Source organism: Mirounga leonina, unplaced genomic scaffold (assembly GCF_011800145.1).
Source record: "Mirounga leonina isolate KUSES-001 unplaced genomic scaffold, KU_Mleo_1.0 Mir_151, whole genome shotgun sequence".
Classification (NCBI taxonomy): domain Eukaryota; kingdom Metazoa; phylum Chordata; class Mammalia; order Carnivora; family Phocidae; genus Mirounga; species Mirounga leonina.
The window spans coordinates 52,787,967-52,800,571 of NW_023270377.1; the positions used below are offsets into that span (position 1 = coordinate 52,787,967).

The 12,605-nt window shown below is 38.2% G+C and overlaps 1 protein-coding gene across 3 annotated transcripts in view; it reads left to right on the plus strand.

Annotated features, from left to right (window-relative positions):
- The window catches only part of CCDC141 (coiled-coil domain containing 141), a 210,969-nt gene that overhangs the window by 12,177 nt on the left and 186,187 nt on the right, over positions 1 to 12,605 (plus strand). For all 3 annotated transcript variants that reach the window (XM_035007626.1, XM_035007624.1, XM_035007625.1), the window contains exons 3-4: positions 5,078 to 5,310; positions 7,640 to 7,762. In XM_035007626.1, the coding sequence (XP_034863517.1) occupies positions 5,209 to 5,310; positions 7,640 to 7,762 (225 nt within the window). In that variant the 5' untranslated portion in view covers positions 5,078 to 5,208. The remainder of the gene's footprint in view (positions 1 to 5,077; positions 5,311 to 7,639; positions 7,763 to 12,605) is intronic.

The following is a 12,605-nucleotide window of genomic DNA, read 5'->3' on the forward strand; positions in this document are numbered from 1 at the left end:
GCAAATGCTCAATAACTATTGGTTGCATGAATAAATACTGACTGAATGAATTGTATTAAAAGTGTATTTTTTTATATATAATGTGATTTAATCAGTCAGCCAATATTTATTTATTTATTTATTTATTTATTTATTTATTTATTTATTTATTTATTTTTAAAGATTTTATTTATTTATTTGAGACAGAATGAGAGACAGAGAGCATGAGAGGGAGGAGGGTCAGAGGGAGAAGCAGACTCCCTGCCGAGCAGGGAGCCCGATGCGGGACTCGATCCCGGGACTCCAGGATCACGACCTGAGCCAAAGGCAGTCGCCCAACCAACTGAGCCACCCAGGCGCCCAGTCAGCCAATATTTATAAGCATCAATTCTGTGCCTAGTATGGTGTTCTGTCTATGGCACTTGTAAATACCAGGTCCTCTTCTAAGCACTTTACGTAAGCAACTCTTTTAATCTCTCCAATAACCTACAAGGTGGTCGGAAAAGATCCCCCAAAATGGTAAGACATGGCTCCTTTCCATATGGAGCTTCAAATCTAGTTGAGAAATAATACTAATGGAAATGAAATAGTTAGAAAACAAAGCAAGTTTGTAATATAAACATATTAAATTTTGGCAATAGTCAAATTTTAGAGAAAAGGAATATAGGCAGGTGTTTCAACTTTTAAAAGGAGTGGTAATTCATCTTGGTCTTAAATGATGGGAGGAATTCAGATAGATGAAGGGAGGAAGGGGATGATACTCCTGCTAAGAACAACTAAATTAAGGTAGAGACCAAGGATGATCCTTGGGGCCTGGTAATAATCGTATATGTCACTGAGTAGGTAGGAGGGGCAGGCCATAGATAGCTTTGAAACCCAGGCAGAAAGGTTTGGACAGGAGGTGGTGGGTATCAGTAAATCACTGCGTGTGTGTGATTTATAAAGTCAGGAAAATAAGTCTTCCAGCCGTATGTGGATTAAATGGAATAGAGTATAAAGCACTTGTCCCAGTTCTTGGCATGTAATAACTATCACTAAATGGTAGCTATTATTATTACTGCTAATAATAATAGCAGAGAAAGTTTTGCCTTGAATTTTTAACCTGGATAAATAGACTCATTCTGGGTTTTTTTTTTTTTTTTTATGTCAGGTCTATCTAATTTGTCTTTATAAAGTTTATAAACTTTATAAAGTTTAACTAATGATAATATTGATTAAGACAAACAACTGGGATTCTCTATGAAGAAATGGGTGGATCCCACATATACTCCAGTAAAGAAAATGTGTTGTTTTAATGTCATACCCATAGACAGAGCTAAAAAATAATCACACGAGGGTACCTGGGTGGCTCAGTAGGTTAAGAGTCTGACTTGATTTTGGTTTGAAGTCTTGATCTTGGGATCCTGGGATTAAGCCCTGCCTCGGGATGCACACTCAGTGGGGAGTTTGCTTGTCCCTCTCCCTCTGCTCCTCCCCCTGCTCATGCTCTCTCAAATAGATAAATAAAATCTTAAAAAAAAAAATCACATGATAAAGTTTCCAAACTACTAGCTACCTATACTTTATTAAAATGTACTATTGCCACCATGAAAAACAGTGTGATGTTTCCTCAAAAAATTAAAAATAGAATTACCATATGATACAGTGATTCCATTTCTGGGTATATACACAAAAGCATTAAAAGCAGGATCTCAGATAATTTGCACACCTGTGTTCATAGCAGCATTATTCACAATAGCTAAAATATGGAAGCAGTACAAGTGTCCATAGATGGGTCAATGGATATGCAAAATGTGTATACACACACACACACACACACACACAATGGAATATTAGTTAACCTTAAAAAGGAAAGAAATTCTGACAGGTGCTGCAACATGGATGAACCTCAAAGACATTATGTTAAGTTCAATGAGCCAGTCACAGAAAGATAAATACCGTATGATCCCATTTATATGAAATACTTAGAATAGTCAAAATCATAGAGACAGAAAGCAGAATGGTGGTTGCCAGGGGTTTGGGGGAGGAGGGATAGGAGAACTATTGTTTAATGGGTATAGATTTTCAGTTTTACAAGGTTAAAAGAGTTATGAAGATAGGTGGGTGTAATGGTTGCACAACATAATGTGTTTAATATCTTTGAACTGTACACTTAAAAATAGTTAAGATGGTAAATTTCATGTTATATGTATTTTAACATAATAAAAAAAAATTGGAGAAAAGAAGTGCTATTTGCAACTCTACAGAATCCAGTTATAGCTTTTTGATATATCCCCATGGAAGATACTTCACTAAAATTCAGCTGGTATAAAAACAGGCATTTCCCAGAGGGATAAACAAAGAAGGCATAATAACCTTTGTAAGATCCTCCATAAACTTCAAAGGATAGGAGAATGCCTGTAAGGTTTTTTGTTTTGTTTTGTTTTTTGGGGTTTCTTGTTTGTTTGTTTGTTTGGTTTTTGTTTTGTTTTGTTTTGTTTTGTTTTGTGATGGTAGGGGAGGTGGAGTATAAGCAAACTGTATCTCAAAAAGCTTTTAAAAAAAATCCATCTAATTATAGTTAATATACCAATTTTCTTAGTACAACATATATTTCATACTAACTATTCTCCAAATTGTTTCCCAGAGTTAACAGTGCAACTTATAATTAAATATTATGCTAGATGAAGAAACACAGGCCAAAGTTCAAAATGAGCTATATGTGGATAGAGAAATCTGAACAACAAAACTTCTGTAGGGGAAAGGACTAAAAAGTCGAAAAGACAACAAGGGATGGGGAGAAAAAAAGTGATCGAAGCCTTTTAAAGGTTTCAAGGCCAAGAATTTAAATTCGAAAATATTAGTCTGAAATCACTTAAATTCATGTATGCAGTTTGCATTATTGTCCATGTCTCCCAACGTAGAAAACAGTTTCTTTATGCAACACCCCAGCCCTGCTCCATCTAATTAACAGAGAAAGGTCATCTGCACACAAGAAGGCCCTACCTTTGCTGCTGAAGAGCTGGATTAATCTTTTGACAAAGTCTTAAATATTTCTAATTGCCTTTGCCCTTAAACCTTGGTATTCTCAGACTTTCAACCATATTTTCTGTCCTCTTCCTTGGTGTGGACCTGCGGTGCCACACATTCCAGCCTGCCCTCCACACCCTTTGCACAATCATCCATCCTAAGTGGGGCTTTATGGACAGAACCACTTTTTTCCTAGCCATCGTCTTTGCAGCCTGCTGACAGAGGTCCCTTTGCCTCTTGAAGGTTTATATACAACTATGACACTATGACACTATGACACACACTGAGTTTCTTTTTCTTTCTTTCTTTCTTTTTTTTCTTTTTTAAACACACTCAGTTTCTAACAGTAAGATTAACTTGGAGTAAAAAATGCACTGTGTATTTTGGGTGCAGGTCACTGTTTGCTGTTCCGGTTGGCAATGTACACAATGATTTAAGCAATACTCCTTTGGGCATTTTAGTTTAGGGTGTGGATATTATGTGACACAGCTGTCAACTCTTGGTTTGTTCTTGAGGGCAGTTAGCAGAAAACTGTTTTTTCTGTTTTGGTTTGTTTGGACTATTTGCTCAAGCAGAAGGAGCTTGCCTTCGACACTGAGGCAAACTCAACAAGGAGGTCACGTTGGTTCTCCATCTCTGCCATGAAATGAAACCATTTATGATATTTTCTACATCCTGGTATCTCTTGGTATCTACTCTCCTGAGCTTGCTCCAACCTCTCCCTTCATGGCATCAGATAAAGATTGTGGGTCCCAGGAATGGGATCCAGGTATGGTTTCCCTCTTGCTGGCCAGCAGGAAGGTGCTGAGACCAGAGACCTGGGTAGTAGCTATATAACTGTTTGACTCTGTTTATTGCTTTATCCTCCATTCTGGCTTTGTCCCAGAAGTTTCCAATGGCTCTAGCAGATTTGGAGTCAGTATCTCTGATGTATTTGCATCTGACCTCTGACCTAAACCGCAGTGTTATTTTCAGCTGTTCTTTGACAGGGAATCCAACAGCTGCTGTTTAATACCACAGACAGCTTGTGACACACGCTGGGTTTCTAGCAAGAGGATTAATCTGATGATCTTGGGCTCTGATTTGAAGCTGTCTATAATTTTCCTGCATAGGGGGTGGAGAAGAATAAAAATGAAACCTGAAGTACATTGTTATCCTTTTTAAAAAATTGCAGTAAAATATACAGTGTTAACCCTTAATTAAACAAACAAACAAAAAACATTTTATTGCTGCAATTAAAAGGTAATAACAAGATAATTACTTCCTGGTAGTTGTGATCATTGAATTTGAAAATGCTAGTGAGTAGAGTAAGTAATCACAAAGAAATCCTGAAATGGTAGATACCGATAATTGCTCATTAAAATATTTTTTACATGTCCCTAAGAAATCTGAAGCTCTGAGAAAATGTGACCATGCCACATAAACTTGACAAAAAGCAGTAAGTTTTAGAAAAGCAAATTAATCTAAAATTATAAGCAATTTTGTGGCTTAATTCCAAAATACATACTAGAACTTATTATTTTTTTAAAAAAGATTTTATTTATTTATTTGACAGAGAGAGACACAGCGAGAGAGGGAACACAAGCAGGGGGAGTGGGAGAGGGAGAAGCAGGCTTCCTGCCAAGCAGGGAGCCCAATGCGGGGCTCGATCCCAGGACCCTGGGACCATGACCTGAGCCAAAGGCAGACGCTTAACGATTGAGCCACCCAGGCACCCCTAGAACTTATTTTTAAAGTACATTTTGTGGGGTTTTCTTTGCATAAGGGAGACTTGAAAATCTTGAAAAGATTGATATCCAGGTCCATGATTGGCTGGTTTCAAAGTCCACCCTAGCTATAATAGATTCAATGGCCAAATTAATTTGGGTTGTCAGGATGTAATTTTTTTTCCCTTTGCTATTAAACATCAACTGATAGGCAGAGAGCTAGAAACTGCCCTCCCCATTTAAGATAATGGCAAAAATATCAGGCACTTAGTGTTACCATACCAGGGGTGTGGCTGTTCTTTCCCATTCTCTTCTCTCTCCCCTCTCGTGATAAACTCAATGGGGTTGTCTATTTTTAACCTCCTGTTCTTTCCTTTTGGCAGAGTAATCAGTGCGAGCTGAGCTCCTTCCCTGAATGAATCCAACTAACCCCAGTGATTGCCTTCTGAAATGACCAGCAGACACACATCTGTCCAGAGGCTGTCCAGAGTATAAATTCTGGTTCTAAAGTACCATGTCCAGCCAAGGAAGTCCTGGTGTGGAGTTTTCGACGACGACAGTTAGTTCAGTAGCTGTTCAGGCTGGGGACTCCAGAATCGTGATAGCTGTCATAAAGGTAAGACAACTTTCCTTTTTCTCTGTGGCTGTTGGCTTTTTGCAGGGTGTTAATAATCCTAAAGAATGTTCCACATAGTCAGCAGCACTCAGCATATAGAAAATAGCACAGCAAGTACATCTTACTTGTAAGTTTAAGTAACTTACTATGGTTTCTCTTTCAGTTAGTCAGAAAACATCTACAGCAGCTTAATTAAAACAAAAACAAAAAAACTCTACCATATACTTTCAATTTGATTTTTAAAGGCAAGGTACTCATGACTGCAAGTTCACAGGCTGGAGAATCAATGGGGACCTGTAAAATGTTTGTGATTTTTGAGAGTGGATGTGATGGAGGACGGAAGAGGACGGTCCCAGTAGATACGGGCTGGCACTGTTTTGAACATGATGGAGGGCAGGGAACACCTAATAGGAGGCTCTGATATGTGCCCTCCGCAGCACTGCTTTTGACATGGTAAAGGCACTAGGAAATCCTTATCACATTTTGGGGGAATGAAGACCCTGCCAGGGAAGGTGCAAAGGGCAGGCATCAAATTTGCCCTTATCAGCAGGAAGTTGAAGCTACTTGAGGCTTAGGGCTATTGCATATTTTATGTCAAGTAATTTGCTGATTTGCAAAGATGGCCACATACCTTTAGGTTGAAGAAGACATCTATGATTTTATTCCCTATGAAATGTCTTGCAAAAACCCTTGAAGCATTATGCTTGGATTTAGACAAGTCACTACTTCACGAATTCAGTGTTTAATGAAGTGAACAAGGCAAACAAGCTGGTGCTCATCAGCCAGTTACTTTCAGGACCTCACAAACCTGAGCTGAATGACTTCTCTGACCTTTGTTAGAAGCCTAGACTGAGGCCTGTTTAATTTAACTTAATTGCTGTGAATTTTATGTTAATATGAAAAGTTGTAACAGGAAAGCAGCACTTGATACTATGCAAAACAATTCACTCTAGAAGCACTGAATATAGTGTTCCTACTGATGTGATTCCCAATGCTCTTGAGACTTAGCCCCATGCAAACAGCACCTCTGATGATTCCCTGGCCCTTGAGTCCTTTCAAAGGCAGTAGGTGGGCATGGAAAGAAGCCTGAGGCAGAAGTAGCAAAAAATGATAATTTGCATGTGATTTTATGTGCTTTGAGTAACTACAAATTTCAGCAGTGAGGGAAAAGAGGCAAACTCATTGTTTTAAAAAAGTTAACTTTTCTTTCCCTCAAATAGGAAACATTTCTTAGAGCAGGAAGAGGAATAATGTGTATGGGATAAATTTTAGGAGAATCAGAGGTCAATTGACAGTGCAGGGGAAAAAAAACCCTAAAATTATGCTGGAAATACTTATTTTAACTTGATTGTGTTTCTAAGAATGTTCCCTCTGACCACCCTCCACAGCTTCTTTAACTTACTGCTGTCCCAAATAAAATAAACCACAAGCTATTCAGAGTAGAAAGTCCATCTTAAAGAAGTGTCTGTGTCTGATCTGTATGGGTTTGTTTCCAAATGGTCTTAGGGCACTCATGATCTGGACTAGCCACACATATTTTTCGTTTCTCTTCAACACTTTGCTTATCCATGTGCACATGCCTTTTAGCAGTTCCTCTTGCTTAATCAGTTGTTGCTTCTTAGAAAAGCAATTCCTCAGGAAATGCAATGGTGAATTATATCTTGGAGCAGTGAAAGTGTCCTACGTGTGTAAAACAAATTGGCTGCATTCATACAGCTGTTGTCACATGCATTTAAATTTATTGACATTTTCATACATACTTTATTGATTACTCAACAACAAAAGTTGGAAAATGTTATGTTTTTAACTTTACTGTAAGATAAAAATCTGTTGCTTCATCTGCTGTTTATTCTTCACAGTTGAACCAGTGAGGTCAATGTAAAGACACTGATCAGCCTAAATAGCATTTATAAAACCTTTCCCCTTTGGTGAAGTTTGCAGCCTATTTGCCCCTATATGCAATTTCACTCTTTTTATGGAATTAAGTTTTGTGAGAGAGAGAATGTACAATTGTGTAACATGTTCTGTAATTTTATAATATTCAGTAATACACAATCTATTGTATGTGTTCTTCATTTGAGAATTTTTAATTTAAATACCGTATGCCAAGAGAAAAGAATTTACCCTAAGAGTGAAAAAAAAGACAGGGAGTAGATTTATATTAAACCTGTTATATTTCAATTTCAGGAAGGCCTATCTCTATAGAAAGAATAAAATGTTCACAGTAAAACTGAAACAGAAAAAAAGAAAGAAAGAAGAAAAAGGAGAAGGGTAAAGGGGAAGAAACAAGAGGAACTAAAAGTGTATTTTATTTCATTTTTATTTATAGTGTGGCAAGTGGGTACAACTTCAATTGGCTGAATCACAGCCCAATCTTCTAGAAATTGGTAGCAGTCAAGATGAGACCAAAAAACTTCTTCATGATCATGAACTTCTTTTGGCCAAGCTCAAGGTAAGATATTAAAATGTGAAGCAGATACAAAATTAAAAAGAAAATAAAAAGCTATTTCTTATACTTCCTCTTGATTTCTCTGACATCAGTGGCCTATTGCCATTGTAATATACTGCCATATAGATAATGGAAAAGCTCTATAGTTATTTATGAGCAAATACCAGCATTCGAGAGAGGTAACAAGATTTTTTTTAAAACTTCCCCTAATGTGATAGAAAATATGGAGTGATAATATTTCCACTGTGGAGAAATAACTAATTTTTTTTTCCTGGCTGCCTCAGTGAAAAAAAATTCTATCATTTTTCCATTTCATCCATTATACTGTCAAGTCACAACAACAGATCCAAACTTTCTGTTGCTAATGATACCTGCTGGCAAGAATAATATAGAAGCTTATTTTCCTTCTGTTGAACTGTTGAAAACATCTGATTTTGTGTTTAATATTAAGAGTTCTTGAAACCAAATAATAATTTTAGTAAAATCAGAGTTATTATTCCATATAAGTGTGGTTATTTAGTCAGAATCTAAAAATAACATTAGCTTGAGATTGCCAGATAAGGTATCAAGTCAGGGCCAGCTACGTAATTTGTGGGGCTTAGTGCAAAATAAAAAGGTGGGCTTCCTGTTTAAAAAGCAAGAAAAAGCTTTTTCTTGACCTGTCACATTGTATTTTATCTGCTATTTAATGTCTAGTTCCTTCAGGCCTAGGATACATTCTGGCCCAGTGCGTACCCTCACAGGCTCTGGGCCCCGGCCATGGCTCAGTCACAGGGTGTGGGCCTGACCCCAGCCTTTCCCTAGCTGTGCCCTGACCCCAGCAGGGCAGATGGCAGAGGTCACTGAACAAGGGTAGGGGAGCAGACAGGATAGCAGAGACTCTCTGGGAGGCAGGGCTCCATGTGAGATAAAGCACCAATCCCCCAGCACTTCCTCTGTTGTCCCATTGGACTTTACTTACAAAACACAAATTTAGAAATCAAATTATTAAAAATTTCAAAACAGTGACAGGCAGAGTCACTTTAAACCCCAAGTTTAAACCCTTCTAAGAACAGAGCCCAGGGATGCAGCCAGCCATGTGAGTAAGAACGCTTGTAGGTAAATGAATGGCTTCACTAAGATCAAAGAGGTTTGATTAGGCAGCCGGCAATGACTCTGTTTTTAGTCCTTTAATATTACTGGCTTCTTTGAACATCCTAGGCTGGATTGTATACTTGCTTCCTAGATTTAGAAGCAGATCTAAACTGTATCTGATATATATGGACAGTGGTTTTCTGATTGGGCAGTAGTAAAAGTAATTGGGTATATCAGACTGGAAAGTTGAAGAAAGAATTAGAACTGAAGGAGGGAGCCATTAGAATCCAGAATTTATTCTCCTGTTTGGGCAACTCCTTGCTCTGGGCTCTGGGCCATCTTTCAAAGTAGAAATCCCTGGCCACCAGGAAGTCCTTTGTATATAAGAAAAGAACACATTATGATGTGAAAGAGCATTGAACCAGGAATCAAAAGATCTATGTTTTTAGCACTAATTATACCATTAACTAGTGTAATTCAGCTAAAAACTCAAAGTCTGACTGCGGCCTCTACACAAATAAACTGAATTCCATGAATTGTGGAAACCCAATACTTCCTCAAAATTCCTGCTCATCCCTAGAGGTTTACTTTCTCATGATCTCCTGTGTCCCCAGCTCCTTCTTCTATACCTGCCAACTGTTTGTGCTAAAGCTAACTTGGACTTGAAACTACATCCCTTCCCCTGTTTCCACTAACACTTCATGCCCAGCCAGCATTTGCAGGTCTACTAATGAAATGTGAGTGGTGGGGAAGCTCACAGAAGTATGGGTCTTTCAGGCTCCCTCTTTCTCCCAACCCTATGCCTGTCCAGGGCCACACAACTCCAGGGGGAATGCTGTCTCAGGCAAAGCACTTTGGCTCTACAGCAACTATGCTTAAATGCTTAAATTTGCATACCTAAATCAATCCAGGAGCTCAGTGGGGTGGGGGTGGGGGGAAGGAAAAGGGCTTTCCATTTAACAGGATCCATCCTCACAAGATGCTTGTGGTTCAGAATGTAAAGTCCTGTTGTCCTTTTATGCCAGTCTTCTGGCTATGGACTAGCCTTCTGGACTTCAGGCTTTTAAACTGTAAAATGAAGGGAGAAGATTAATCAAAGCTCCATATCTATTGTGGATCTTACTATAAGGTGCCATGGGATCATGGAGCCATTCTCCCTCTCTGTACATGGATCTAAGAACATGAGGTCTCTGGTAAAAAGGCCTTTTGGCTTCACGTAGGCCTCTAGCCATGACCTCTTTCTGTCCATCTCTCATACCCTCCTCGACCCCACCTATCACTAGCAACTTAGCCACCCACCCCCCAAAGAAATTTGAAGTAGTAGCATCATCCTCCAATGTTATTGATTAAAAAAAAGAAATCAAGGAGTCCGAAGTCTGTTCCAGATTTGCTGACAAAAGACTTTTTAAAATAAAAAGGTGGGGCGCCTGGGTGACTCAGTTGGTTAAGCAGTCACCTTCGGCTCAGGTCATGGTGGCCGGGGGGCAGGGAAGGGGGTGGGGGGCGGTGGGTCCCTGCTCAGCAGGGAATCTGCTTTTCCCTCTCCCTCTCCTGTTCCCTCTGCTTGTGCTCTCTGGCTCTCTCTGTCAGATAAATAAATAAAATCTTAAAAAAAAGATTAAAAAATAATAAAAAGGTAAATTCCATATTGCAGATGTATAGATCATGAATTTAACCAATTTATTAGCTATTACACTGTCAGTGAGGGCACAACTTAAGCTGTAGCACAAAGTTGTTGGATCCAAGTTAGTTTTAATATGAGCTTTTTGAATGATAAGAACATTAGTAGTTCAAAAAGCCAATAATATTTAATATTTAATGTTCATTCCAGTCCTTTTCCTATGCACAGGGCCCTGCAATTTGTTCTAATTATAAAGATAAATGCTGTGTAAGGGGTGTTTGAGAGGGTGTAGGGTTCAGCGCCGAGTCTACTCTAATTTGAGCATAGCAGTTAGCCTCTCTGGTTTCAGGTTCTTCATTTGAAAAATTATGATAAAAGCAGTTACCCTCAAACACCTAAAAATGGAAATTTGGGGGGAAAATGCAATGATATATGTATATACCTGCTGCTTTTAAAAGAAGAAGTGGTATAAATGTTCTGTTAATAATTAATAGATCAGAGGAATTTGGATATTTAATTTGATAGAAAAGCAATGTTCTGCCTCCATTGAAAATTATCTCAAACCCCAGTAATTTAGATTAAAAGAGAAATTTCTGGAAACAGAACTTTTATGAGATTTTCCTAATGTTGGTAATGTCCATACCCTGAAGATATTATTTTCCTTTCAGCAGTATAGTACTTAATTCCAGTGGAATGTCCAGAGAAAAAATAATTTCCCTATTTTCAGTGGTGAAAACATAATCATGTGGAAAAAGCATTAACTCCCAAAAGGCATCTAGATTCTCAAACCATACTCAAATTATTTCTAACGAGAAGGAAGAAATTTGGGAAAGGGGAGAGAGATTTAAGTCAGGTAAAGATTTGCCTATGGCTGCTTTTGACATTACATTCCTAAGTGGTTCTCAGAGGAAAGAGGAATTGGAAGGACGTTAAGGATGTTGCTGAGGATATTCTCCTCAGCATCTGTCTTGTAACTAACAACATTGCAATTGTCCAAAGGAATTTACAAACCAAATGAACTTCCGGCTACTGGCTCCTGTATTGTTACGTATACAATATTAGCATCCAGGGAAGAATGACCCTTTTGAGTATAGAATACTAAATTTCACCTCTGATTTGACTTATAAATCTATTGGTTCCCTGATTCCGACTAAATTTCTGACTCAGGGAATACTTATTTTTCTCCTATTTCCATTTACTTAGCTAAAAATGAGTGCATGAGAAATAGTCAAAATATATTACTAGTAAAGCTAAAAGTCTTATTAAAACTTGCCTTACGGGGCGCCTGGGTGGCTCAGTCAGTTAAGCGGCTGCCTTCGGCTCAGGTCATGATCCCAGGGTCCTGGGATGGAGCCCCGCATCGGGCATTTTGAAACAATGAAAAGAAAACCTTGTATTAATCCAGTTTTAAAGGCTGACAGTGGAAGGCAGTAATTAAACTGTGAATTGTTTGGTTGTGAGTTCTGGAAGCATTATTGCATATTTCATTAATAATTTTATATGTAATTAATTTGCTGTTCATTGTTTTTTCATTGCTCAAATATTGCTCAGTGAACTTCTGAGCTTAATGATGATAATAATGTGGGAGACCAAATGCAATCCAGATTCTAAAATTAGCCAAAAGGATTCTGTTACTATGCCTTGGTTAATTTTGCTTAATGTTGGTTAGCAGATCATTAAAGAATGTATATTTTGTATTTGAGTGATGAATATATGACACAAAGCAGTAATGTGCTTCCATTAGGATATTAGTAAAACTTGGACTAACTTAAGATTTTTTCTTTATACTGCTTAATTCATTTATAAATATTTCACTTGTGACTAGCTTTCTTTTATGTTTGTAGATGATGGCCTTTTTAGACTTAAGTGAAATTGCTGGATCATATGATAGTTCTATTTTATTTTATTTTATTTTATTTTATTTATTTTTAAGGATTTTATTTATTTATTTGAGAGAGAAAGAGCATGTGGCCTGGGGGAGGAGCAGAAGGGGAAGAGTAGAGGGGAGGGAGAGGGACAAGCAGACTCCACACTGAGCATGGAGCCCAACTTGGGGCTCAATCTCACAACCCTGAGGTCATGACCCTGAAAACATGACCAGAGCTGGAACGGAGAGTCAGATGCTTAACCAACTGAACCACCCAGGCGCCC